The sequence below is a fragment of the Drosophila suzukii genome, chromosome Y (genome assembly GCF_043229965.1).
Source record: "Drosophila suzukii chromosome Y, CBGP_Dsuzu_IsoJpt1.0, whole genome shotgun sequence".
Classification (NCBI taxonomy): domain Eukaryota; kingdom Metazoa; phylum Arthropoda; class Insecta; order Diptera; family Drosophilidae; genus Drosophila; species Drosophila suzukii.
In genome coordinates, this window is record NC_092085.1 from 9,983,881 (window position 1) to 10,010,228 (window position 26,348).

The 26,348-nt window shown below is 52.9% G+C and overlaps 2 protein-coding genes across 3 annotated transcripts in view; one reads left to right on the forward strand and one right to left on the reverse strand.

The window, feature by feature from the left end:
- The window catches only part of Ppr-Y, a 1,017,876-nt gene that overhangs the window by 479,449 nt on the left and 512,079 nt on the right, over positions 1–26,348 (forward strand). The gene's annotated exons all lie outside the window — the stretch shown is intronic.
- LOC139353567 (uncharacterized) lies at positions 5,777–17,662 on the reverse strand. Its single transcript, XM_070997921.1, has 3 exons — positions 17,365–17,662; positions 8,736–10,126; positions 5,777–5,953 (listed from the first exon to the last, which is right to left on the reverse strand). The coding sequence occupies exons 1-3, from the start codon at positions 17,486–17,488 to the stop codon at positions 5,777–5,779; spliced, it is 1,692 nt and encodes a 563-aa protein (XP_070854022.1). The 5' UTR covers positions 17,489–17,662.

The window sequence follows — 26,348 nt, forward strand, 5'->3', positions numbered from 1 at the left end:
CAGTCAATAGATTCCAGGAATGGTGTCAGTACAGCCCTTTGAACTTAAACTATTTTAAATGTAACGTTATGACTTTCTTAAATTTGACTCCAACTTAACCTTTACTGTAAATAAAGATGTGAGTGTTCTTGGGTTTAAAACGCGTTGGTCTAAAGAACTTCATGCCAAAAATATTATTTACCTCCCTTGTCCGGCCTAAATTAGAACACTGTTCTTCCATTTGGAGTCCTCAGTATCAAGTGCACATTGACCGTATAGAATCCGTACAGAAGCGATTTCTTCTTTTAATACTAAAATTCTAAACAATGATTTTACAAGAAATTTATAAGCACGCATACAGACCTGTAATTATAACAGAGCTTTTAAATATATCTGAATTTAAAATCGCTTTGCACCGAGATCTTATTATAAATTACATTAAATTCCGTATTATTACCAATCGTTGTGACGTTTACAATTCAAGATCCATTTAACAAAATGGTGGAAAATTATTAATTGATAATTACGTCGCAAAATGTAGAAATAAGTACTATGTAATGTCCAATTTTAGGACATAAATATTTTATAATTATTGCACACTTAACCCAGAAGGTTCTTGTTTAACCAGATTACTAAAGGAGAAAAACCTTTTAGTAACAACATCCGAGAAAAAAATTAAAATGTAGATGTAATCCAATTTCGTAAATGAAGAAAGTACTGTTAATGGGTCATATTAAAAAACTTTTAATGGCACCTCTATAATTAATAACATTTCCTACACCAATGTAGACAATAAGATATTGAAACACATCACAGCTCGAATATATTATAATATTAGCATAATAAATCCATTTATTAAAATTAAAAAAACTCAAATAGCAGTTACGTTACTATTAATCATATTCACATTTATATATTTAATTATTATGGTTATATTCACATTCAGAAAGTTTTTAATATTCAAACCATGGAAAATTCATATAGATATAGAAAAACAAAGCAATATTTCCGATAATGAAATAATTAATATCCACGACAATGAAAATACCATAGAACAAAATATCATTGCCGAACTAACCAATCAGTTACATTCAATATACCCATCAGTTCCAATGAATCGGGACGATTCAATTTAGAATGGAGGGAGTTATGTGACACATTACTTAGGAGCTCTTCCCCAATTTATAAACAACTTTGAGCCGAGAGCTAATTTCCAGATAACTCTGACAGGCCCGAGATACATCCGTGGTCAGCTATTTCTGTCAACCAGGCCTCCAAATCATTCCCATCCAGATCAATTTCACGCAGTCCATATCAAACGGATGCTGTAAACATCCAAACCGATATTGTAAACAATCGGAGCCCCAAGCGAGCCCTGAGTCCGCTAGTGTAAACAAAAGATCCCCAAAGCGAGCCCCGAGTCCGCTAACGTAAACAAAAAGATACTCAAAGCGGTCCCTGAACTCCGCTAATGTAAACACCAATTTCCAGCCAAGATTGGACTTCGCATTTAATTTTTATCAATTTGTAACTGAAAGTAAAAAAGAGAGTCGCTCAAATACAAATTCTTCACAATACCCACTAGTCCTCCCTTCACACCTGTCGCCTACGTTATTTAATATAATTAATAAATTAGCTCCTCAAAATTCCATGTTAGTTTTTAGTGTTATGGTCGTGGGCGTGGCCGCCTGCTAAATCAAAATCAAGAACCTGCTCTGGAAAAAGGTGTAACGAACTGATTTTTGTGTCTGCTCACTACGAGATTCGTGCGGCTAGCTCAGAAGATTGTGTGTTCGTCCCACCAAATTTATATGTCGTGATTGCCCCGTATCCGCCTTAGACCCGCAGAGAGTTCGGCCTTGTGGGGTTAGGGAAGCGTCACCGTTCTCAGACTAGGGTGAACAAGCCTTGCTCTCCAGGCCGACGCCTTTCGAAGCAATACCTGTCCCTTGCTCTGTCCCGGACGGTCCCGCTAGGTTCTTGCTCAGATGGCGCTGACAGTCAAGGCTGCCGCCAGGAAGCTGTCTAGCAGTTCACTTTGCTTTACGCCTAGCGCAGACGAACGTTCCACCCGGCTTCACCCTAATGCGTGACGTCCGCGACGCTCCTGCGCTCCCCAATGAGCTCCGCGCGGCGATGGTAACGTGGCTGCCGGAAATGTCTGCTGGCGTCGCTGTCGATGTCCTCTGCGCTGTCTTCTGACCAGTATCTCGTCGTTCTGGCACTCGGGGAGTTGGGCGGTTGCTGTTCCGCCTCTTGAAACCGCAAATCGTTCTACCGCTCGTCCGTCACGCCAGGTCCTGCATGGTCGGGCAAGGTACGCTGGGTCGCAGACCACTTTCCTCCCCAAGCTGACGGTTCTTCGTCTTAGGACTCTTTTGCTTGTCCCTGACAGACCCGCAGGGCGACTCTTCAGGGTGTGGTCGTGACAAAGTTGGAAAACAAACGCCTTGACTTAGCCGCGTGGTGCCTTCCAGAACTCAGCCACTTGTGTCTCAATTCGGAGATTCCTGATGTCCCAATCCCGAACGTCTCGACGTGGCGATCTTGCTCTTTGTGTGCTTCCCACGGCGCTGCTTCCGACGACTCGCTTGGTTGTAGCTGCCTCGTAGACTACTTGCTTGACTGACTGTTTACTTGGTACTTTAACTGATCTTCAAGGTATGACTCCTCATGATCGACTGATCCAGCTGCCAGCGCTCTGCGGCCTTATATAGGGCCTCCGGGAACCGTTATTTCCCTTTTGCGCACGGCCCGCTGGATCTCTCCACTCTGGGTCCAAAGTCCGTGCCCCCCTGGTTGACCCACTTGTCCTTCACGTACCGCTTCCAATCTATGCTCCGCCCACTGCTGCAGTCCCGCTGATTCCCGTGATGCTTGTGGCACGCATGTGTGCCGCTCCACTGCCGAGATGTGGCACTTCCTCTCCCGGTCCAAAGTTCACGGGAGAGTCCAAAGTCCGGTGGAGTCCCGTTATCCCCTTTTGCACACGGCATTCTTGCCTTGCCCGCGAAGTCTCCATTCTCTCTCGATCTCCATCCTTGGTCTCCAAACTCTCTCGCTCTCCATCCGTGGTCTCCAAACTCTCCTCGACGGGCCGTTACTACGCGAACTCGCCGCGTAACTGGTAAGCGGCCGGCCATCTGCTGCTGCTTCTATTTGTGGGGAGTTATTCAACTCCTCACATTCCCCCCTTACTTCAGGAAACATTTAAAACTTGTTTCTACTTTCCGGCGTTTCCTTGCATATCCTAGCCTTCGAGTTCTTGTGATTCCCGCGGCGCTCTATCGTTGCTCCCTCGATGGTCCCTCGACGCTCTTAACTCCCTTGAGTTTCTACAGCGTTCGTCATCCTCTTCGTAGCAACTTTAAACCTCCCGCGCCGATATTTCCCGTGTTTCCACTGGGACATCGATACTCATGGGCTATCGATCCCCAGCTCGCTGCTCATTGCTGCGTCTCACTCCTTTCCATGTTTCCTCCGCCTAGTCACGCCATTTGTGCGTGATCGTGGCATTGCCACCTGCTCGTTGCGATATTTCCACCTTGGCCGATTTTTCCATTTTCGTGTGCCCATTGATTGCACTATCGTCCAGTGCCAATCGATCGCCTATCGAGGCCCCCCTTCCCTGGCTCGTGGTGATTTTGCAACTTTCATAGGTAAGTTTTTTTTTCATTTCTTGCACTCCTTTTCATCTCATCCTTTTCTCTCCTTTCGTCCTCTCTCGCCCTTCACTCGTCCTCTGTCGGCTGCATATGACTCTATATTGGCAGCTCTCGAGAGTAGGTAAGTATTTGATGTTCGTTTCTGCTTCCTGCATTAAGACCCTTTGACTTTTAGGTTGCTGGAGTGGCCCATGCATGCCCCGTTCCTTTTCCAGCCACATTCCCAATCAAACTCTTGGCCCCGTGCCCTCTTCTCTTGTTACTTGGGAAACCATTGTGTATTTTTTTTTTGATTGTTCATTTTATTGCGCGTACACCCGGATGCCCGCGACTCCGAGCCTCACCCGGTACCTTCGTCCGCCTTCGCTGACCAGGACGCAACGCCTGCCGCCATTCCGCCGTGCCGTCGCGACCGCGGGTGCCTCCTCGATTCCCTCCGGCCATTCGCTCCTGGCGATCTCGCGCCAATCGCCTTCCTCCGGGGCCGATACCTGCCGCATGAACTGCGGCCGCGGGCGCGTCGCTCCGGGCGTCGAAGTTTGCCGCTGCAACGGAGGTCTTTGGGTGGCCGGTGGCTCGGGCCACACCCAAGGTCCCTTCTCCATCGATTCCGCCTACCCCGTCGTTGCCTTCGTCGCCGGTGTTGGCGGACCCGTGCTCGGTGTCGGCGGGACCAACGCATCCTGCCGGCCTCTCGTCCGGGGACCCCAAGGATTCTCCTTCGGTACCCCCTCCTCCCATATCCTGGGCTCCTCCCTCGTCGGTACAGTCCGGGCCCCTCGGGCCACGTCCATACCACCGTCGCCCGCGAGCTGTGGCTTACGTGCGCGGCTGGCACCTCCGTCCGCACCACCGTCTGCTTCTCCGCCTGTGCCTGGTGGACTGCCTCCTCGTGCGGTTGTGGTATTGGCTGCGCGGTCGATTCCTCGGATTGCGGTTGCGCCTCCGGTCGCTGTGGCTCGGTGTATCGCGGCGTGGGTGGCCGGGCTGGCCTCCACGGCGGCGTGGCCAACGGGGCTCCTCCGTCGCTGTTTTGGGCTTCGTTCGTGAGCCACTCCCCCTCGTAGCGGGGAGTGGGTGGCACCTCCGGCAGCCACCCCATATTCGCTCCTCCTTCCCGGACTTGGCTCCTCGGCCGCATGGGGGTGAGTGGAACTTCCCATAAGTCATCCACCGGTGCCTCCCACAGACGTCGCTCCTCCTCCTCCGCCTCCCGCAGACGGGCATGCCATCGCGCCTCCGCCGCTTCGTGGTCCTGCAGCAGCCGGATCTGCCACCGCGCCTCCTCCTCCGTCTCCCACTGCTGCTCCTCGTCCGACGGCTCCCGGTCCCGGAACCGGTTCCGAGTTTCTTCTGTGGCCCGACAGACATCCTCTGCGTGGCCCCTCGGGAGTTCCGCTCCTCCGACGTCCGTTGTCCCGCGCGGTATCCGATCGCCCGCCGCCGCTCTCCAGAGCCGCCACTCTCTTTCCTCGACGACGGGATCGCCGACCACCTCCACGTCGCTGTCGGAGCTCACCGCGGGCTCTGGTGCGGAGTCCTCGTCGTGGGTCCGCTCCAGGGCCCGCCGCGGAGCTCGGGTAGGCCGGGTCTCCGACCATCTTGTTCTTGGGTTCTTGTAGGGCCGCCGTCCTCCTGCGCGCTTGGGATCTTGTGACGCGTGTTCTCATCTTGGTTTCCTGACTTGTAATTTTCGACCGTCGCCAGGCTCCCTATACATGAAACCTCGGTTGCGCGCCATCCTTTTTGCCCGATACCTTTATGTCCTTTCTTTGGGGCGCTCACTCTCTTACAGTACAGCTCTCTTTGCTGTGCCGTCTTCCCCCTTTCTTCGTAAACCACAAGTTGTACTCCCTCAGATCACCGTGGCACTCTGGATGCTGCGATTCGTTGTTCCTCTCTGTTCCGTAACCAACTTGCTTGAGACCTTACCTTGTTCACCCTTGGTGAGTATCCTTGGAAGTTGTCCTTGGGCCTAAACCTTGCTTCTGGGCGTTCCTGGGTGGTATCCTTGGGGAATCCTTGTGGCATTATTGGGGTATCCTTGAGGTGTCTTTCGAGTACTATTGGGGTATCCTTGGGGTGTCTTTCGAGTACTATTTGAGAATCGTTGGGGTATCGTTGGGCTATCCCTAGGGTATCCTTCGGGTGTCCTTTTGGTACCTTTGGGACGCCTTTTCCATATTTCGCTGCACGATCTTGAATACCTCTCTTATTTTGTTGGCATTTTCCTCAAGGATCTCCGTAACTCGTCCAGTGCCTAGGGTTTCCTTATCATATAGGCTGCTGGGTAGAAGTGGTTCCCTTCCCTGGGTAAGAAACGCCGGTGTACGGCCGGTGGATTCCGATGTACTCGTGTTCACTGCTAGCATAATCTCCGACCACTTCTCGTCCCAGTTTCTCTTGACCTGCCCTGCGAATTGCGCAATCATGGTCTTGACCGTTCTGTTTGCTCGTTCGGTTGGATTGTGGTGTGTATGGCGCGGTGAATTGTTGACTGATACCCATGTCAGCCAGGTAATTTGTAAAGATGCGGCTTGCAAACTGTACTCCATTGTCCGTTATGACCACCTTCGGGACCCCATACCTTGCGATTATGCGCTCCCTAAACGCCTTCTTGAGCGACTCTGCCGTCGCACTGCGCAGGGGCACCAGTTCCGTCCATTTCGAAAACCTGTCTATCATGACCAGCAGCATTTGGTTCCCGTGCTTAGATCTTGGTAGGGGTCCAACGAAGTCTGCACATACCGTGGCCCATGGTTCCTCCGGCACTTGGGTCAACATCTTCCCCGCTTCCTACGTGTCCCGCAGACGGTGTGTCGTGGTTTTCTCTCAACACTGTTTCTCGTAGCGACTTAGGGACGCACATCTTCCATGACGCGACGTCTTCACTGCCTGCTCGGTGAGGTATGTTTCTGTACAGTGTCTCACCATCCATAACATAGTCCGGGTACTTCTGCGGTTGGGTCCTTATCTTTTCGCCCATGTCTTTGATCCAGCTGCACCCTTCTGAAGTTGTTGTTGCCGACGCCTCTTTTACTCCTCGTAGCGTCTCTGGTAGTGGTTGTCTTGATAATGCGTCGGCCACCACGTTTAGCTGACCCTTTCTGTACGCTATCTCAAAGTCGTATTGTTGTAGCTCCGTCTGGAGGGCCCATCTAGCGATCCTTCCTGACGGGCTTTCGATGCTGTTGAGCCACTTCAGGGCCATGTGGTCGGTTACTACCTTACAGTGGTAACCTTCCAGATATGGCTTGAGCTTCCGGATCGCCCAGACGATCGCCAAGCACTCCTTCTCCGTTGTTGAATACTTCTTCACCGCGCCGTTCAGTGTTCGGCTCGAATAGGAGATTACTCTTTCGCCCTTTTCGGTGTCCTGTGTCAGTATCGCTCCGATGCCGTAGCCGCTGGCGTCTGTTTGCAGGATGAAAGTTCTACTGAAGTCCGGGCATGCTAGAACCGGATCTGCCACGAGTATTGCCATTACTTCCTCAAACGCCATCTGGTGCTCTGTTGTCCACTCCCACTTACTGCCTTTGCGCAGCAGGTCATTCAGGGGTTTGACGATTCTGGAAAAATCTGGTACACAACGGCGGTACCACGACGGTGCTCCTAGGTATTGCCGGAGTTCTTTGACGGTCGATGGCGGTTCCAGTTCGGCGATGGCGGCTACTTTTTCTGGATCTGTTCCTATTCCCTCGCTTGTCACTCGATGTCCCAGGTACAGCAGTTCCTTTTTAAAGAATTGACATTTTTCTGGATTGAGCCTCAGGTTTGCCTCCTTTAGACGCCGGAACACTTCTCTCAGGTTTCTTTTGTGTTCTTCCAGCGTGTAAGGACCTTTTTCATGGGCTGGGATAAAACTCAGTCCGGCCAGGGTCCTCTACAGTTAAATTTGTAGAAAGGAGTTGGGACGAAACTGGACGGGGAGTTGCCGCGGGGATTTGTGGGGAAAGGAGGCCAGAGTATCCGCGTTGCACCGAGTAGGCAGCTCTAGCGCAACACGGCACCCGGAAGGTATAGGAGAGGGCGGGGCTGCTCCCGGCGAAAATACTAACGAAACGAGCGGCGTAGCCGATCCCTGAGAAAATACCAACAAAACTGGACGGCGTGACCGTTCCCCCTGGATGTGCGACTCACAAGCTACTGGGGTAGGGGGGTAGGGATCCGAGGGGAGGATGGCCGGAGGCGACCCTTCCCTGTGCTCCCTGTGGTCGATCGAGTGGTCGTTTGCACTGAGTAAGCTTCTCTGGCGCAACCCGATTCCCGACCGGCACAGATCACTGCACGTGGCTCGCGCCTACCTAAACCGTAATCGGGGCGGGGCTCCCAGGAGAGGGTGGCCAGAGGCGATGCTTTCCTATGCTCCTTGTGGGCGATCGGGTGGTCGTTTGCACTGAGTAAGCAGCTCTGGCGCAACACGATTCCCGACCGGCACAAATCACTGCACGTGGCTTCCCGAAAAATGCACAAATTCACACGGACACATTTCATCATTCTCGCTTGTCTTTATTATGCGCTAGTACTACTACTACTACTACTACACCTACTCGCACTCAGTCTGATCGCTATTGTCCGTCCCACTTACTCCTTGGATCCGGCGTGCCGACGCTCGTGCCGCTGTACCTCTCCGGGTTGTAGTCCGCTCCCAGGTCTGATCGCCTTGGCTGCCATTCGAGAATGAGAGCGAGCTTCCGCCCTTGCGGCCGCATGTAAGCCCGGCTTGCCGGGTTTCTTCGTTTCCCAACACAGTTTCTTATCGAACCTCCAGCCTATCGCTATCGGCACTATCAGCTGTTGGCCCTCGGTCGACCAACACTGTGTGGTTTTCCAGCCCTGGTGCGCGCAATATTTAAATCGGATAAGCTTAGCTTCTAGTTTGAACTTATATAAATTGCCTTCGTGGCGTAACGATTTATATTATAATTATGTTATATATTACAACTTATGAATAAATGGCCACGTGGCGTAATCTCCAATTGTATGCCTTCGTGGCGGAAATAGAAATGGCGAAATGTATAGGGTGTGTTTTCACGCATCCTCACACCCCCCCTTTTCTTCTGCGTAATTATGGCGGAGGGAAACGATCACCTCCAGCCCGGCGGTGATGGTGACTCGGAACCGATGACCCTCGATCTGGCGCAGGTAGCGCACCCTCCGTCGATCCTGCTCCTGGATGGATGCGACTAGGGCTGTAGGCAGTCGTCTCTGGTGGGTGTCTACCCTCCAGCCGACTGGGGCGACGATCCACTGGGCCTCCTCCATAACTTGTCCAGCGTCCGGACACTCCCGGAGGGCTTGCAGGACCTCATCCTCCTCTTCCCTGCTGAGGAACAATTTCAGGTCCGGTTCCCAGCCCAGCTCGCTTGGTACGATCGTGCGGCCGGGAGTTTGCGGTACGGCGCGCGCAGAGGTGCCCAGGCCCGGCGATATTGGGTGGGGCGATCGCTGGCTGTGTGGTCGAAACATCCCTTCCTGGGTTCGTGGGGAGCTTTGCCAACGTCCGGGCGTTCGTGGTAGCGGACTGGTATAGTGGCTTCCACCTCCTGGGGGTGACGTCTGTCGCGGCGTTCTGGGAGATGCCCTCGGGGGCCGCTCTGGTGGTGATCCGGGCGATGCCTCTGGTAGGGCCGGCGGTGGCGGGTCTACGAAATCCTGGGGAGCGTTTCCTCCGACTCCTGGGTCCTGGCCAGCAGCGGGTCCTGCGTCCTCCTCGTTGGCGTCGTCCTCTCCCTCGTAAGCTTCGTCCTCCTCCTCGTTGGCTTCGTCCTCCTCCTCGTTGGCTTCGTCCTCCTCCTCGTTGGCTTCGTCGGAACCGTGCCCGGAGCTGAGTCTCCTCCCAGCGTCGGCTTCCCCAGGCTCTGGGTTGACGTAGCCGCCGTAGTCCTCCCAGGCCCGGTTGGCTTCGTCGATGACCGGCTGTTGGGGCGCGCGAAGTTGCCCGGCTCCAAAGCGACCGTACATCGCCACGGAGGAGTCATCGGAAGACATCGGGCTTCCCGAGGGGCATCGTTCGGCTTCCCGCCGGCATTGCCCAAGGTAGCCGGGTGCGAACGCGTGGTGATCCTGGCTCTGGATCCAAGCATCCACCGAGCGGTGAACTGTTGCCGTCCCCGGTTTGCCGGATTCGAAGACCTGCAGCCGTGCCAAACGGGCCACCGTGGGTGCTGTCGAGTCATCGTCCTCGTCCCCCGATGCTCCAACTGCAAACGCCGCAGGTGGCTCGCCGCTAACTGCGATGCTTGCGTCCGGCGACCACGGCACGGTGGAGATGGAGTCGCCGTTACGAGCTTCGCGTGACTGGAGGCTGAGGATTGGGCTGAAGCTGGGTGGTGTGGGGCTCCGGTCTGACAGGACCGAGTCCCGGCTGGGGGGTGCGCCGTCGTTGGTATCCGTGTCCGAGTCACGGTGGTCGACCGGTTGGTAGACCCCTGCGACGAAGTATGGGTAGAAAGGCTCCATCCTGTTGTTGTAGTTCCGATCTGTAAATTGCTAGAATATTAGCCTAGGCCTACGTTCCTTATTGGCCCCGCCTGAGTGCGAGGATCGACTTATCTAGTGGGTACAACTCTCAGCTTAACCTAGTTATACCCGTTACTCGTAGAGTAAAAGGGTATACTAGATTCGTCGGAAAGTATGTAACAGGCAGAAGGATGCGTTTCCGACCCCATAAAGTATATATATTCTTGATCAGGATCACTAGCCGAGTCGATCTAGCCATGTCCGTCTGTCCGTCTGTCCGTCTGTCTGTCCGGATGAACGCTGAGATCTCGGAAACTATGAGAGCTAGGCTATTGAGATTTGGCGTACAGATTCCTGAGCTTCTTACGCAGCGCAAGTTTGTTTCAGTAGACTGCCACGCCCACTCTAACGCCCACAAACCGCGCAAAACTGTAACTCCTACAGTTTTGATGCTAGATAGAAAATTTTAACTGAAATGTATTAGTCTTGTCAATACCTATCGATTGACCCAAAAAAATTTTGCTACGCCCACTCTAACGCCCACAAACCTCCCAAGAAAAAAAGCTATGACGTCAGAGCCAGACAATGCGAAATGTTTTTACGCGTGTATGTGTGTGTATGTAAATAGTTGCCGGCCGAACTTAGCGGCAAAGAAAGAAGCACTGCCGGCGCTCAGAGAGAGCAAAGTGCGCGGCTAACTTATTCTATTGCTTCTTACGCAGCGCAAGTTTGATTCAGCAATGTGCCACGCCCACTCTAACGCCCACAAACCGGCCAAGCCTGTGGCGCCCACAATTTTCATGCTAGATAAAAAATTTTAACTGAAATGTGTTGTTCTCGTCAATACTTATCGATTGACCCAAAAAAAAGTTTGCCGCGCCCACTCTAACGCCCATAACGCTTAAATCTGTCTACCGCCGGTAGGTGGCGCATTTCAATCTCGCTTTCTGCTTGCATATCTCCATTTCCTTTTGGTCCCATTATCTGAGTAACGGGTATGTGATAGTCGAGGTACTCGACTATAGCGTTCTTCCTTGTTTTCTACTAAAGTTATTACTACGATGCTTTGGGTACATTCGTCGACTCCCCTATGTTGGGCACGCGCTCTCTCCGGTGGCTTCTTCCGGGTCCCCTAGTTGGTCACTGCGTTGGTGGTACTCCTTCAGGTCGCCTACTCCTGCTGTTCGCCTCTTCCTGTTTTCCATATGTTGTATCCTGACGATATTCGGGGAGAGGAACTTCAGCACCTTAAATGGCCCGAGTACTTAGGAGGCCTTTGACAGGTGGTGGAGGCGGACCATAACCTGTGATCCGAGCTGAGGCCTCCACTCGCGACGTCGCAAATTGTAGTGGCGGCCTTGTTCCTGAGAAGCCATCTGGTTGGTTTCCAGCGCAGTGCGGAAAGCTTCCTGAAGTCGTTTAGCTCGCTCAGTGGGGTCCAACGGCGACGAGTGTAGACCAGGCGTGACCACATCAAAGAGGGCCCCTGGCAATCTGGGTTCCCTACCCTGCACCAGATAGGCGGGGCTGAAACCGGTGCTATCTGAGATGCTCGTGTTTATGGCCAGCGAGATCTCTGGCAGTAGCTGATCCCATGTCCTGTGATCCTGGTCCACGTACTGGGCTATCATTGTCTTGATGGTCCGGTTTGCCCGTTCGGTGGGGTTCTGCTGCGGGGAATAGGGAGCTGTGTATTTCAGTTTGATACCGTTAGTGCGACAGAATGTCTTGAAACCGCGGCTGGTGAACTGCGTGCCGTTGTCGCAGATCAAAGTCCTGGGTGCTTCTAAGCGGGATATTATCCTTTCCCGAAATCCAAACTCCAGTTGGGCGGCTGTGGCCTTCTTTAGGGGTATGATCTCGACCCATTTGGAAAAGACATCTATAAATACGAGCAGCATGGTATTCCCTCGTCGGGTCCGAGGAAGAGGTCCAACGAAGTCGGCTCCGACGAGCGCAAATGGCTCCGTGGGATGGCGGGTGAGCATTTTGCCCGCCGGTTTGCGTTGACTCACCTTGTATTGTTGGCAAACCAAGCAGCTGGTGACGTACTGCACAACGTCTCGATGTAATCCCGGCCAGAAATATCGTTGGGCAATCCGTCTGCGAGTCTTCCGGATGCCCAGGTGACCAGCAGAAGGGTGGTCGTGGCATTCCTCCAGCACTCGTTGTCTCTGCTCCCGAGGCACGCAAAGCTTCCATGGGTTGCTGTTTCCCACGTCTGAGGTGTGTCCGATGTGTCGATACAGCTGTCCGTGATCCAGAGTGTAATCCGGAAACTTTTCGGGGCGCCTCTGGACTTCTTCTTGCATCCTCCGGATCCATTTGCACTGAGTTCCGTGTTCCGCGAGCAGCTGAAGCATCCCTAGGGGGTGACTTGCCTGAGATTCCTGGCATGTTCCTCCCACGTCGCCCCGATGACGATGATGTCATCCAAGTAGGCGAAGGCGTGGGGTTCCATATCCGGCCCGATGACGGTGTCAAGGGCTCGCTGGAACGTTGCTGGGGCAGAATGCAGTCCAAAGGGCATGACTTTCCAGTGGAAGAGTCCACGCCCAGGGACGGTAAAAGCCGTGCATTCGCGGCTTCCTTCCGCCATAGGGATCTGCCAGTATCCATTCTTAAGATCCAGCGTTGAGATGAACCGGTCGTTCCGTAGCCGTTCCAATATGTGGTTGATTCGTGGGAGTGGGTACGCATCGGGTATGGAATGTGCGTTGAGTTGTCGATAGTCGACGCACATCCGCATATCCCCTGTCTTCTTCCGCACGAGCACCAGCGGGGCACTGTGCGGGCTACGGGAGGGCTCGATTCGGTCGTCTCGTAATAGCTCGTCCAACTGCTGATTGATTATGCTCTGCATGGGTTCTTTGGATAATACCGCTGCTTTAGTGGCTTATTCTCCCGGAGAGTGATGGTATGCTCGGCGATCTCCGTTGGCCCGCTTAGCTCGTCGAAAAGCTGTAGCTCCTCCTGCAGAAAGTGGGCGGTTTCCTCGGCGTGAGGTTCTTCGGTCACCTGTAGCCTGGTTGGGTCCTCCGCTACAGTGGCCAGGTGTCCGTGGGGACAGTGGCTCCGGAACGGGTTGTGCTTCCGTGCTCTGGCTGCGTCCGACTGGGCTGGCAGCTGATATACACCGATTTTCCGTTGTGGTTCCCCAGGCCCAGGTGAGGTGGCTGGTTTGCGCGTGTGAGTTTCCACCGTTGTGGTGGCCAACAGGGCGCTCGTGGAGGGGCGTCGAAACGGGTTCTTCTCCTTTGCCGTGGCGGCGTCCGCCTGCGGTTGTAGGCCGTACCTGTTATCCGTGGTGATGCAAGTTCCCGCGGTGTCGCCTGACGGGTTCCTTGACAACGGGGGTCCCGAGGGGTCAGGACTTGTCTTCCGCACTGGCGCGTTTGGCTTTATGTGAGTCCTCGGAGCAGGCTTTGGAACTGTTTTGGTCCCCCCCTCGGTGCTTTGCGATGATTGCGGCGTACCGGGTGTGCTTGGGGATTGCGCGGTTGCGGCCGTAGGAGTCGCCCGCGTATCTGGGGTTGGTTCTACCTTCCGGGTGGCAGGTGGGGCTAGTTGCAAGCAGACTTGCCCGCAGATTAGAGTTGCGCTGATGGCGCAAAGAATGTCGATGCCCAAAATCACTTCATCCAGGATCGTTGGCAGGACTAGTAGCGTCAGCCCGATCTGTCGGTCGTTTAAGCCGACTTGCGCCCGGAGGGCCTTGGTCACCTCTTTCCGCCAGAGAGATGCGGGAGCGGACTTCTCTGCTGTTTCTTCCTGAGTCTAAGCGCTTGGCGATCGCTTCGCTGACAAAGCTTCGCGAGGCTCCTGTGTCAATTGTTGCCGAGAAAGGTTGTCCCTCGATGGTAACATTGGCAACAATTCGCCCCCCCCGCCAGGCGGAGTGGGGAATCTAGTGATGGGGGATCACCGAGTGGGTCACCGCGGGCTCCCGACGTGGGCGGCGACCCTGGCCGTTTTCCGTCCGGCGGCAGCAGTCGATGGTACGGAAGCTTCGTTTCCCACAGTCCCAGCAGTACATCAGCGGTGGGTTTCGGCATTCTCGTGTGAAGTGTCCAATTTCTCCGCAGCGGTGACAAGCTCGGCCGACGTCAACCGGTGGTTCCGCTTCCTGGGCGATCATCCCGTTGGATATCGCCGGCCTCCTGGGTCCAGAGGGCGTTGGAGCGAGAAAGTTCTGGAGTCGAGGTGTGGGCCTTCCGCTGCTCTCCCTGCCGGAATTCCAGCTTGCGGTTGGAATTAGGGCTGCATGTCGAACGGGGTCTCGATCCCGTGCGATTTCGAACGCAGTTGCCAGTTGGGTAAGCCCCTCTAGTGAGGAGAACTCATGTCATATGAAAAGCTGGTACTCCGGCATCAAATTCTCGTAGATCCGCTCGAGCTCCTGGCCTAGTGAGTACTTGGCGCGTTGCATCATCAGGCGTAATTCCACTACGTATATTTTGAAGGGCTCGCCCACTTGTTGTTGCCTGGTCCGGATGGCATCTTCTAGGCTCTGGTAGTACCGCGGAGGCAAGAAAAACTCCAGAAACTCTCTCCGGAAAGTTTCCCATGGCTCGGTGTGCATTTGGTATGCCCGGTACCAGCCTTCGGCGCGGCCTGAGAGAAGTCCAATGACGGCCCTCGGTATGTCACTCGTTCTCACATTGTAGGCAGTGGCACCTTCCTCGATGCGTTCTATAAAATGAACGGGGTCTGACTGTCCGTCAAACAGTACGCCCCATCCTCGCAGTTTCTCGGCGAACACTGCCGCGGATATAGGGCTGTGCGCAAGATGGGCGGCTGGGTTGGCGGCCGGTATCTCCCGTCCAGGGCTTTTCCGTAGGTTCCCTAAGCAGGGCACGGGAAGCGTGTGATCCTCAATTCCGGGCATCGGTGAGGTGGCCCGACTGGTGGACGTCCTCTGGGTGGGTGCTTCCGGGTATATTGCCTCCAGTGCGGCAAAGCGCTCTCGTAGAGCCGGGCTGTGGTCTCCTCCTCCGATGAAGGATGCCAATCGTGGTCGTAGTTCGTCTACTTGGCCGTTCGGGTCAAGTCCAAACTCTTTTAGCAGAGCCTGCAGCTCGTCCTTCCGGCGGTAGGCGATCCACCTGACCCCCATGTTTGTGGAATCACCCCCGCATGCGGTGAAAAACCTGTCCTCTTCCAGTCCGGCAGCTGCCGGATCTGGCTTTGATTCTGCGTCCTCTGACGTTTTCTTTCCCGAGACACTGGGCATACGCGCGGTGGCGCTGCCGATGGCTCTGCTGGGGATCACTTGGTGAGCGCTCCTAGTGGCGTGACTGGGCGCTGGGCGCACGGCAGGTGCTGCTGACGTGCGGCACTGGCTGACCGATGTGGTTGCGGCTAGCTCTCCCGTTGGCGCTCGGTGAGTGCGGCTGGTGAGCGGCGGCGCTGATCGTTGGGCGCTCCTGGTGGCGCTCGTAGCGTGGCTAGTGACCACGTATCCGGCGCGGTTGGCGCTGCTGAGGGCGCGGCTGGGCGCTGCTGATGGGCGCTGCTGTGGGCGCTACTGGTGGCGCTCGGTGGGCACTCGGTAGGCACTCGGTGGGTGCTGCTGGTGGTGCAAATGACGCCGCCCGATGGGCGCTGAACGCTGCGGAGGGCGCGGGGCCGCTCGTTGCCCGCTCCTGGTGACGCTCGTTGTGTGGCTGGTGACCACGTGTCCGGCGCTGTCGGCGCTGCTGGTGGCGCTCTGTGGGCACCTGATGGCCACGTGGGTGGCACCGCACGGCGCGGGACGCTGCTGGGTCTGCGCTGCTGATGGCGCAGCTGGCGGCGCGGGTGACGCTGCTGAGGGCGCGGTGGCCGCGCTGTGCGTGCTCCTGGTGGGCACGTGGGTGGGTGCCGCTGATGGGCGCTGCCGCCGATCGCTGGACGCTTGTTGGGCGCTGCTGTGCCGCTCTGGGGGCGCTGCTCGGGGCGCGGTATGCGCTTGACGGCTTCGTGGGAGACCACGTGGCTATGTGGCGCTCCGGGAGTGGGTTGGCATTGGCGGGCGCAGCGTTACGGGATCCCCTACTCTAACTATTCCTGCGGTCTCCTATCTTTCTCTAAATCTCGTCTACTGGACATGGGTCTTTAGGCCATGCGGTTGGTGGTAAAAACCCAACTCTCCTGAAGGATATCTAGTCGTCCATATTCGTCCCTGTTCGGGCGCCAAACTGTAAGGACCTTTTTCATGGGCTGGGATAAAACTCAGTCCGGCCAGGGTCCTCTACAGTTAAATTTGTAGAAAGGAGTTGGGACGAAACTGGACGGGGAGTTGCCGCGGGGATTTGTATGGAAAGGAGGCCAGAGTATCCGCGTTGCACCGAGTAGGCAGCTCTAGCGCAACACGGCACCCGAAAGGTATAGGAGAGAGCGGGGCTGCTCCCGGCGAAAATACTAACGAAACGAGCGGCGTAGCCGATCCCTGAGAAAATACCAACAAAACTCTACGGCGTGGCCGTTCCCCCTGGATGTGCGACTCACAAGCTACTGGGGTAGGGGGGTAGGGATCCGAGGGGAGGATGGCCGGAGGCGACCCTTCCCTGTGCTCCCTGTGGTCGATCGAGTGGTCGTTTGCACTGAGTAAGCTTCTCTGGCGCAACCCGATTCCCGACCGGCACAGATCACTGCACGTGGCTCGCGACTACCTAAACCGTATTTGGGGCGGGGTTCCCAGGAGAGGGTGGCCATATGCGATCCTTTCCTATGCTCCTTGTGGGCGATCGGGTGGTCGTTTGCACTGAGTAAGCAGCTCTGGAGCAACACGATTCCCGACCGGCACAAATCACTGCACGTGGCTCGCGCCTACCTAAACCGTAATTGGGGCGGGGCTCCCAGGAGAGGGTGGCCAGAGGCGATCCTTTCCTATGCTCCTTGTGGGCGATCGGGTGGTCGTTTGCACTGAGTAAGCAGCTCTGGCGCAACACGATTCCCGACCGGCACAAATCACTGCACGTGGCTCGCGCCTACCTAAACCGTAATTGGGGCGGGGCTCCCAGGAGAGGGTGGCCAGAGGCGATCCTTTCCTATGCTCCTTGTGGGCGATCGGGTAGTCGTTTGCACTGAGTAAGCAGCTCAGGCGCAACACGATTCCCGACCGGCACAAATCACTGCACGTGGCTTCCCGAAAAATGCACAAATTCACACGGACACATATTTCATCATTCTCGCTTGTCTTTATTATGCGCTAGTACTACTACTACTACTACACCTACTCGCACTCAGTCTGATCGCTATTGTCCGTCCCACTTACTCCTTGGATCCGGCGTGCCGACGCTCGTGCCGCTGTACCACTCCGGGTTGTAGTCCGCTCCTAGGTCTGATCGCCTTGGCTGCCATTCGAGAATGAGAGCGAGCTTCCGCCCTTGCGGCCGCATGTAAGCCCGGCTTGCCGGGTTTCTTCGTTTCCCAACACAGTTTCTTATCGAACCTCCCGCCTATCGCTATCGGCACTATCAGCTGTTGGCCCTCGGTCGACCAACACTGGGTGGTTTTCCAGCCCTGGTGCGCGCAATATTTAAATCGGATAAGCTTAGCTTCTAGTTTGAACTTATATAAATTGCCTTCGTGGCGTAACGATTTATATTATAATTATATTATATATTACAACTTATAAATAAATGGCCTTCGTGGCGTAATCTCCAATTGTATGCCTTCGTGGCGGAAATAGAAATGGCGAAATGTGGAGGGTGTGTTTTCACGCATCCTCACAAGCGTGCGACCGATCACTGTTATGTCATCCTTGTAAGGGAATGCGTGAGGTGACATCTCGGGACCAATTACTTGGTCCAAAACTCGCTGAAACGTTGCCGACACCGAACGACGTCCGAACGGCATTACCCTTCACTGAAACAGACCTTTGCCTGGTACCGTGAACGCCGTATATTGCCTGCTACTCTCTTCCAGTGGGATTTGCCAGTATCCATCCTTCAGGTCCAAACTGCTGATGTACCGCGCCTCCCTTAGTTGATCCAGGATGTAGTTTATGCGGGGCATTGGGTAGGCATCCTTCACTGACTTCGCGTTGATCTGCCTGAAGTCGACACACAGTCTCCACTTGCCTGTCTTATTTTTCACCATCACGATGGGGGAGCTGTTTGGGCTTTTTGAATGCTCTATGAACCCCATTTGGAGAAGCTCGTCCACCTTTGCGTTGATTTCCCCTTGAATTTTCGGGTTCTTGGGGTAGTATCTCTGCTTGATTGGCTTGTCATCCTTCATTTCGATCTGGTGTTCTGCCATATTCGATGTTCCCGTCATTGTGCTGAAGTCTGCCAGCTCTGCTTCAAGAAACGCTGTAGTATCGTCCAACTCGTTTACTTTTTGAACGACTGCTACTGATAGCTTCTCCTCGAGCCATCCATTGTGTCGGTTCCTGGCTGGTATTATTATCTCGTGTCCAGCACACCTTACCTCGGTTCCGACTTGCTTCAGGCAGTTCCATACCAACACTAGTGGATCCACTACTCCGGGTAAAATCAACAGGCTCATGTTCACTTGTTTGTTGCCGAATTTGACCTCCACCTCGAGCTGCGCATCAATTACGCCGCACCTTTCATCTGCCAACCTAACTTGCCGTCTCGTCCTTGTAATCCTTCCTAGAGCAGCAATATTGTCCGCCAATTCTTCGCTAACGAAGCTTGCCGTTGCTCCGGTGTCGATTGTGGCTTTGTAGCTGTTCCCACCAATCATCACAGCTGCGGACAACTGCTGCTCCTCCTCGATTAGCTTGCCCGTTAGTTTGGAGAGGTGGCATTGTGCGATCCCCGCTCGCCTCTCTGCGGCTGAGATCGCTGGCCATTTCCCGATCGTTGACAGCAATCGACGCTCCTGACACCCACCTTGCCGCATATCTCGGAAAATAACACCCGCTGGTTTCGACATCCTCTAGCCCAGTGTCCGTTCCCACCGCATTTTCGACAGGCCTCCTGCGGTTCTGTGGTATGGGTGGCATTTTGTGGCCTCTGTGTGTTGCTTGGCGGCCTCCACACGGTATTGTTTGGCTGTCTCTGTTGCTGTGGGGGTGGTGTCCAATGGCCTCCGCGTGGTGCGTCTGTTGCCTGCTGTCGTCTGGCTTGGTGTGGTGGCGACCATTGGTTATTTCCTCGTGTGTCCTGGTTATCTGTCTCCTCGCATCTTCTGCATGTCACCTGCGTTGGTGGCGCCGACTTGGTCTTTGAGAACTTGTTCTCCTGTGCGTAAACTTCCCGTTCCTTTTCAAGTTCTTCGTACTCATCGGCTAGGATCATTAGCGTATCCAGGTCCGACACTTTGTATGCTCTTAAGAAAATCCGTAGGCTTGGTGTGCAGTTCTCTTTAATGACCCTTAACGTTTCTTTCATAGAGTAGTTAAGTGGCCTCACCATTGTCTGCATGTCGATCATGTAGTCCTTGAAGGACTCGCTGAAGCCTTGCTTCCGTTGGCGGACCTGTTCCGCTAGCCTGGTGAAAAAATCTCTTGGCAGAAAATAGGTGTGAAAGCTTTCTATGAACTCTGCCCAGGCTCTCCATTGCTTGTTGTTGGCGATGAACCATTTCAACGCCCTTCCTTTAAGCAACTCCGGCATCGCTCCAAGCCGTACGTGTTGGCGGACCATTCTAGCTGCTCCAGGAACTGAAATGGTTTTTCCGCCCCGTCGAACCTGAACGACCATTCGCGGACCTGTTTAGTGACCTTTGCATAGTCCGACTGGCTTGGTCTCGGGGTCAGCGCTCTTGTTATCTTATCCTGGCTTGACTCTCTCCCGTGGGCCTCTCTTTGCATGTTGTCAAAGCTCAGGCTTGACGCAAGGTTGCCCCTTCAGCGTTTGTTAACGTAATGCCTGGGCCGGCTCTGTAGTGGTATGTTGCTTCCAGCTCGGCCCAGATGTCGACAAGTTGTAGGTCGTTCTCTGTTTATGAATAGTATTCCGACAGTGCCTTTCTCATGTCTTCTAGCCTGCCCTCCAGGGCGACATTAAGCCTCTGTGCGACATGGGCGAAGTCCTCCTTCTTAAGGAGGTAAATCCAATTCTTTCCCATTTTTATTGTGCAGTTTTCACTGTTGGGACAATCACGTTGGGCGCCAGATGTAACGAACTGATTATTGTTGTCTGCTCGGTACGAGATTCGTGCGGCTAGCTCAGAAGATTGTGTGTTCGTCCCAAAAAATTTATATGACGTGATTGCCCGTAGATCAGTGAGAAAACAAAGGGTTCAAATGGTAATAGTGGGATTTATTCTCATGGTATTAGTACAGCGGGTGTGTGGCTGGGCTGGCTTCGGGTTCTCCTGGCTCTACGGCTCCTAGCTGACGGTTCTTCGTCTTAGGACTCTGTGGCTTGTCTCTGACAGACCCGCCGGGCGACTCGCCAGGGTGTGGTCGTGACAAAGTTGGAAAACAAACGCCTTGACTTAGCCGCGTGATGCCTTTTTAGAACTCAGCCACTTGTGTCTCAATTCGGAGATTCCTGATGTTCCAATCCCGAACGTGTCGCCGTGGCGATCTTGCTCCTTATGTGCTTCCCACGGCGCTGCTTCCGATGACTCGCTTGGTTGTAGCTCCCTCGTAGATTACTTGCTTGACTGACTGTTCACTTGGTACTTTAACTGATCTTGAAGGTTTGGCTACTCGTGATCGACTGATCCAGCTGCCAGCGCTCTGCGGCCTTATATAGGGCCTCCGGGAACCATTATTTCCCTTTTGCGCACGGCCCGCTGGATCTCTCCACTCTGGGTCCAAAGTCCGTGCCCCCCTGGTTGACCCACTTGTCCTTCACGTACCGCTTCCAATCGATGCTCCGCCCACTGCTGCAGTCCCGCTGATTCCCGTGATGCTTGTGGCACGCATGTGTGCCGCTCCACTGCCGAGATGTGGCACTTCCTCTCCCGGTCCAAAGTTCACGGGAGAGTCCAAAGTCCGGTGGAGTCCCGTTATCCCCTTTTGCACACGGCATTCTTGCCTTGCCCGCGAAGTCTCCATTCTCTCTCGATCTCCATCCTTGGTCTCCAAACTCTCTCGCTTTCCATCCTTGGTCTCCAAACTCCCTCGCTCTCCATCCTTGGTCTCCAAACTCTCCTCGCCGCGCCGTTACTACGCGAATTCGCCGGGTATCTGGTAAGCGGCCGGCCATCTGCTGCTGCTTCTATTTGTGGGGAGTTATTCAACTCGGATATCTCGGAAACTATAAACGACAGAGAATTGGAATTTCAGATTTAGATTCCGTAACCTTGTACGCAGCACAAGTTTGTTACGTGAATATTCCACGCCCACAAACCTCCCAAGCCTGTGGCGCCTACAATTTTCATGCCAGATATGAAATTTATTTGAAATGTATTAGTCTCGTCAATACCTATCGATTGATCCAAAAAAAGTTTTCCACGCCCACTCTAACGCCCACAAACCGCCCAAACCTGTAGCGCCCAAAATTTTCATGCTGAAATGTATTAATCTCGTTGTACGCCGGGGGGTTGCGGGGTACCGTGGTGGCGCTGGTGGAATGGCGTGGGAGGCGACGGCGGGAAAACTGGCGGCGTCGGCGGGCTGCTTCGCTGGCTTTCGGTGGCTTGCTGCTGGTGCTGCGGAAGCTGTAGGGGAGAAACCACTCGAACGCGTTTGCCCCTTGATCGAAAAATAAGAATTCGAGAAAAAGTGAACTTCGAAAGTAAGCGGGGGTACGACCGCGGTTTATTCAGGTGAACTCTAGAAATCGAACTGCCTTAGTCTAAGCTCCGCTCTGCGCTCCAAAGCGCAGCGGAGACTTCATGGAGGGAGCTAGGAACAGCGCAGGAGAGCGAAAGCGGGAGCGCGAGAGAGCGGGAGAGCGGTAGAGCGGAGCAGCTGGTGCAGCTGGATAGCGGGGCCAGTCCAGATTCGCCGGACAGTCGGCCTGAACACTCGTCAATACATAAGAATAAATAAAAATAAATAATAAATAAATATATAACAGATATTTAAAATTGAAATAAATAAAATAAATTAATAAACATAAACACCAAAGAGTGTATAAGGATAACATTAGATAGGGAATCAAATTTTGTCACTAAAGATCTGTGAACATTTTCCTAGAAGGGACATGAAACGCCAAAGACATGCCAGGAATGTATCTGTGCTAAGATCAGTGGCCAGTTCCAAATGTATGGCTGATGTCACAATGCAAACAAAGAGGCATATGTAGCCCTTAGTTTTTCGGGGATTGCGCCCTCTCCTTTCCTTCAGTATAAATGGTCCAGCGTAATCGCAGCCTGAGTGCTGGAAGGGTAAAGCTTCTGTTATCCGGATGCCTGGTAGATCGGCCATGAATTGGTGCTCCGTGAGTTTACGTTGGCGAAAACATTTGATGCAGTTGTGAACCAGATGTCTTTCTTTCTTTCATATTGCGCGCACCAATGATCCAGTACTTTTGACGAACAATAACAAAAAGTGCAGAAACTCCTGGATGAAGATTTGTCGTATGCTCGTGTTCCAAAATCATTCTTGTGATGTGGTTCGACTTGGGAAGCAGTATAGGGTGTTTTACATCAGCTGGTAACTGTGAGTTGTCTAGTCGTCCACCAACTCGAAGAAGGCCATCTTTGCAGATAATCGGCGAAAGTTTCACCAACTGGGAGCGGCTGTGAAGTGACTTGTTTTTCGTCAGTAGTTTGCGGTCTTCCATGAAACATTTCTGAGCCTCTTGCAGGCGAAGAATGCAAGCAGCCTGAATCTCCTTAAAGGTGAGCATCTATCCTTTTGCCAGCGTTGAAGATTTAATGGCCTTGGTATTTTGGATGAAGCGTAAGGCGTAAGCTACAACGCGTACCAGCTTTGCCCAAGACGAAACGCGTTGAGTCAAAGCTTCGATTGGTGACAATGAGCAGTTTTCCTGAGCGGTTAGTGCGGTGGTCTTCACTTCTTCTCCGCCATGTTTTTCTAAAAGGGAAGAACATAACTTTTTAGAGGTCAACTTTACCGCAAGCATTTCTGGATCTTGCAGCCATGAAGGTCCCATCCACCATAAGTCGAAATGGAGAAGGTCCGAAGCAAGCATTCCTCGTGTGGCGCAGTCCGCCGGATTCTCCTTTGTGTTTACATGATGCCATTCGTTGCGCGGTAAGGCTTCGAGTATTTCTGAGGTTCTGTTGGCTACAAATGTTTTAAGCTTAGATGGTGGATGTGAAAGCCAGGCCAAGACTATGGTTGAGTCACACCACGCATGTACTTCAATGTCCTTGTGTTGTAGTGCAGTCTTGACTGATAAGAACAGTCGGCTCAGTAGCAAAGCGCCACACAATTCGAGACGCGGTAGAGACTGCTGCTACAGCGGAGCAACTCTGGTTTTTCCTGCAATGAGTGAAACTGATACGGTGCCATCTGCTCGCACTACTCTGCTATAGATGACTGCGGAATATGCTTTGATGGATGCATCTGAAAATCCATGCAGTTCAATGTGATCTTCATTGCTTTGGACAAACCGTGGCAGGCGTAGATCTCGAAGGATGTGTAGGTCTTTACGGCATGTATTCCACCAGTCCGCAATTTTTGGAGGAAGCTCCGTGTCCCAGCCGAGGTCGAGTAGCCACAATTTTTGGAACAGAATTATAAACTGCGCTACCACTGGCGACAGAATACCCAGCGGGTCAAAAATGCGTGCCACATCTGACAGCACTTGGCGTTTGGTGTTGTGCGGATTTAATGTGAGGCAAACTTTGTAGGATAACATATCCTCTTCTGGATCCCAATAAATGCCAAGAACTTTTGCTGTAGAATTGGATCCTTTGCCTTGTACTTCGGTTGTAGCGAGAGATGAATTGGAAATCCATTTACCAAGTTCCATGCCTGCACATTTCATCAACTGGATCAACTCATTTTGATTGTGAATGAGCTCCTCCTCAGTATGTGCTCCGGTCAGTACGTCGTCCACATAAAACTGCTCCTTCAAGATCCTTGCAGCTGCAGGAAAGTCGTGTTGATGGTCGTGAGCTAACTGATCCAGGACCCTCACTGCTAAAAATGGTGCGCAGGATGTGCCGTATGTTACCGTGGACAGTTCATAGTGTTTAATAGGAGTCGTTTCATCTTCTCTCCAAACAATTCGCTGATAGCCACAATGGTTTGCAGCCACCCAGATTTGTCGATACATTTTGACAATATCTGCTGAAAATACGAACTTGAACATTCTGAAACGAATACAAATCGAGAAAAGGTTTCGTAGAATGCTGGGTCCAATGTGCAGAGATTCGTTTAAGGACCGTCCATTCGTGTCCTTAAATGAGCCGTCAAATACGACCCGTAATTTTTGGGTAATTACAAAATGACGTGGCTTTTTGTCAATGTCTTCTGGCGATAGTTCTCGCATGTGGCCCAACTGAAGATACTCATGCATAAATTGCACGTACTGTGAATGCAGATTGGGGTCTTTCTTTAGGCGGCGATCTACACCCCTGAATCCTGTTAGCGCTCCCTGTAAAGTATCCGAAAACTGTTCCTTGGAGTTTTTGAACGGAAGTTCGACGATGTAACGTTCTTTAGAGTCCCGAGTGTGCGTCTTCACAAAGTGCTGTTCAACTTCAACCTCTGGTTTCCCGTGGAATTCCTGGTTGACATCCTCCAGTTCCCAAAAGCGCCGTAGCGATTCGTCAATGTCAATAGCCGTGTGCATTGTTGTTGTAGTTGAACATCCGGTAGTAACGATAGATGTTATGACCCATCCAAATATGGTCGAAATGGCGATGATGTTGCCCTGGTTGTCGAACATCTTTTGACCGGTGAACACGGTCCAAACGTAGTCGCTGCCCAGGAGTATATCAACTGGCGCCAACGACTGATAGTCAGAATCCGCAAGCTCAAAGCCAGCGAATGCCTTAAGTGCTGAGGCGGCGATATCGTGTCTTGCCAACGTGGAGGTAATTTTGCTGAGTACGTGAGCACGTACCTTCATTGTGTGATCTGACATCCTTGATTGCAAGTCCAGTGTGCTGGAGCCTCTAGTTGTCTCAGCCTTGATTGACGAAATTCCGGTCACCAAGATTCGTGACGGTGAGCGTGCCAGTCCGAGTGCCTGTACGCACCGCTCGGAGATGTACGACAGTTCCGAACCACTGTCCAAAAGCACCCGGCAGGTAGTGTGCGATCCTGTTGCGTTTCTAACAAACACTAGAGCTGTTGGCAATGCAATTTTTCGTAGCCCTTGTGGCTGTGTTGCGTTTGTTGATTCGTTGCACAAGGATTCAACTGTGGGTGCCACTTGTGCCTGTGCGATATGGCTGATGGTGACGGTAGCATCTTCGGGAGCGCTTGGGATGTGCCTTTCATCATCTCGTGAGTGTGTCGAAGTGACAGCGGCCTGCGAATTAAGAATATCTGCGTGTAGCAGAGAGTGATGACGATTATGGCAATACTTGCATGTGAATTTGGATTCACACTTTCTCGACACATGCCCAGGCTTAAGGCAGTTAAAGCACAGTGATTTAGCCTTAACAAATGTGCGTCTCTGCTCGATTGACAATTCTGGGTCACTTTTGCTGAGCTCGAATTCCTCGCAACGTCGGTCTAAAAACTTGAGTAGATCATCCACAGACGGAGATTCCAGTTCCCGGCTTCCTTCGATCCATTTGCGACGGGTTTCAGCATCGATCTTGGCTAGAATGAAATGTATAATCCAGCAGTCCCTATTAGTTTGCCCTGCTGCATCCAGGCCGCGTACAATTTCGGTGGTTCCGTCCGTCACCTTGCGCAGAACTGTTACATCTGCTCTGGCGGTCGAAGGTAAGTTAACAAATGCCTCCAGCAGAGTGTTAACAATGTGACGTGGTCTATTGTACCGATCAATTAGGCAAGTCCAAGCAGCCTCGCAAGCTGCATCCGTTATTGGCATATGTCGAATCAAGTCAGCTGCTTCGCCAGTGATGTACGTTTTCAAGTAGTGCAACTTTTGTATTGCTGTCAAATGCTGCTTGCTATGGATCGTACTCTCGAAGATGTTTTTAAAGGCTGGCCACTCCTTGTAGTCGCCAGTGAACAGCTTGTTATGGATTTTTGGCAGTTCATTATGCAATAAATTTGCTGCCGAGTTTGCCCTTAAAAGCGTTGCTTGTTGCTCAGCCAAACGCTCGTTGAGCTGCTGCTGTTGCTCCAGAAAACGAACTAGGTTTTCGTTTCCCACTCGTGATGCCATTGGTGCGGCCTCATCAGGGTTGCCAGAGTGTCTGAAATTGTTGCCTTCTCTTTCATTCTCCTGAGCTTCTTCACAGGTGCGTATGAGGTTGCGAAATAATGTG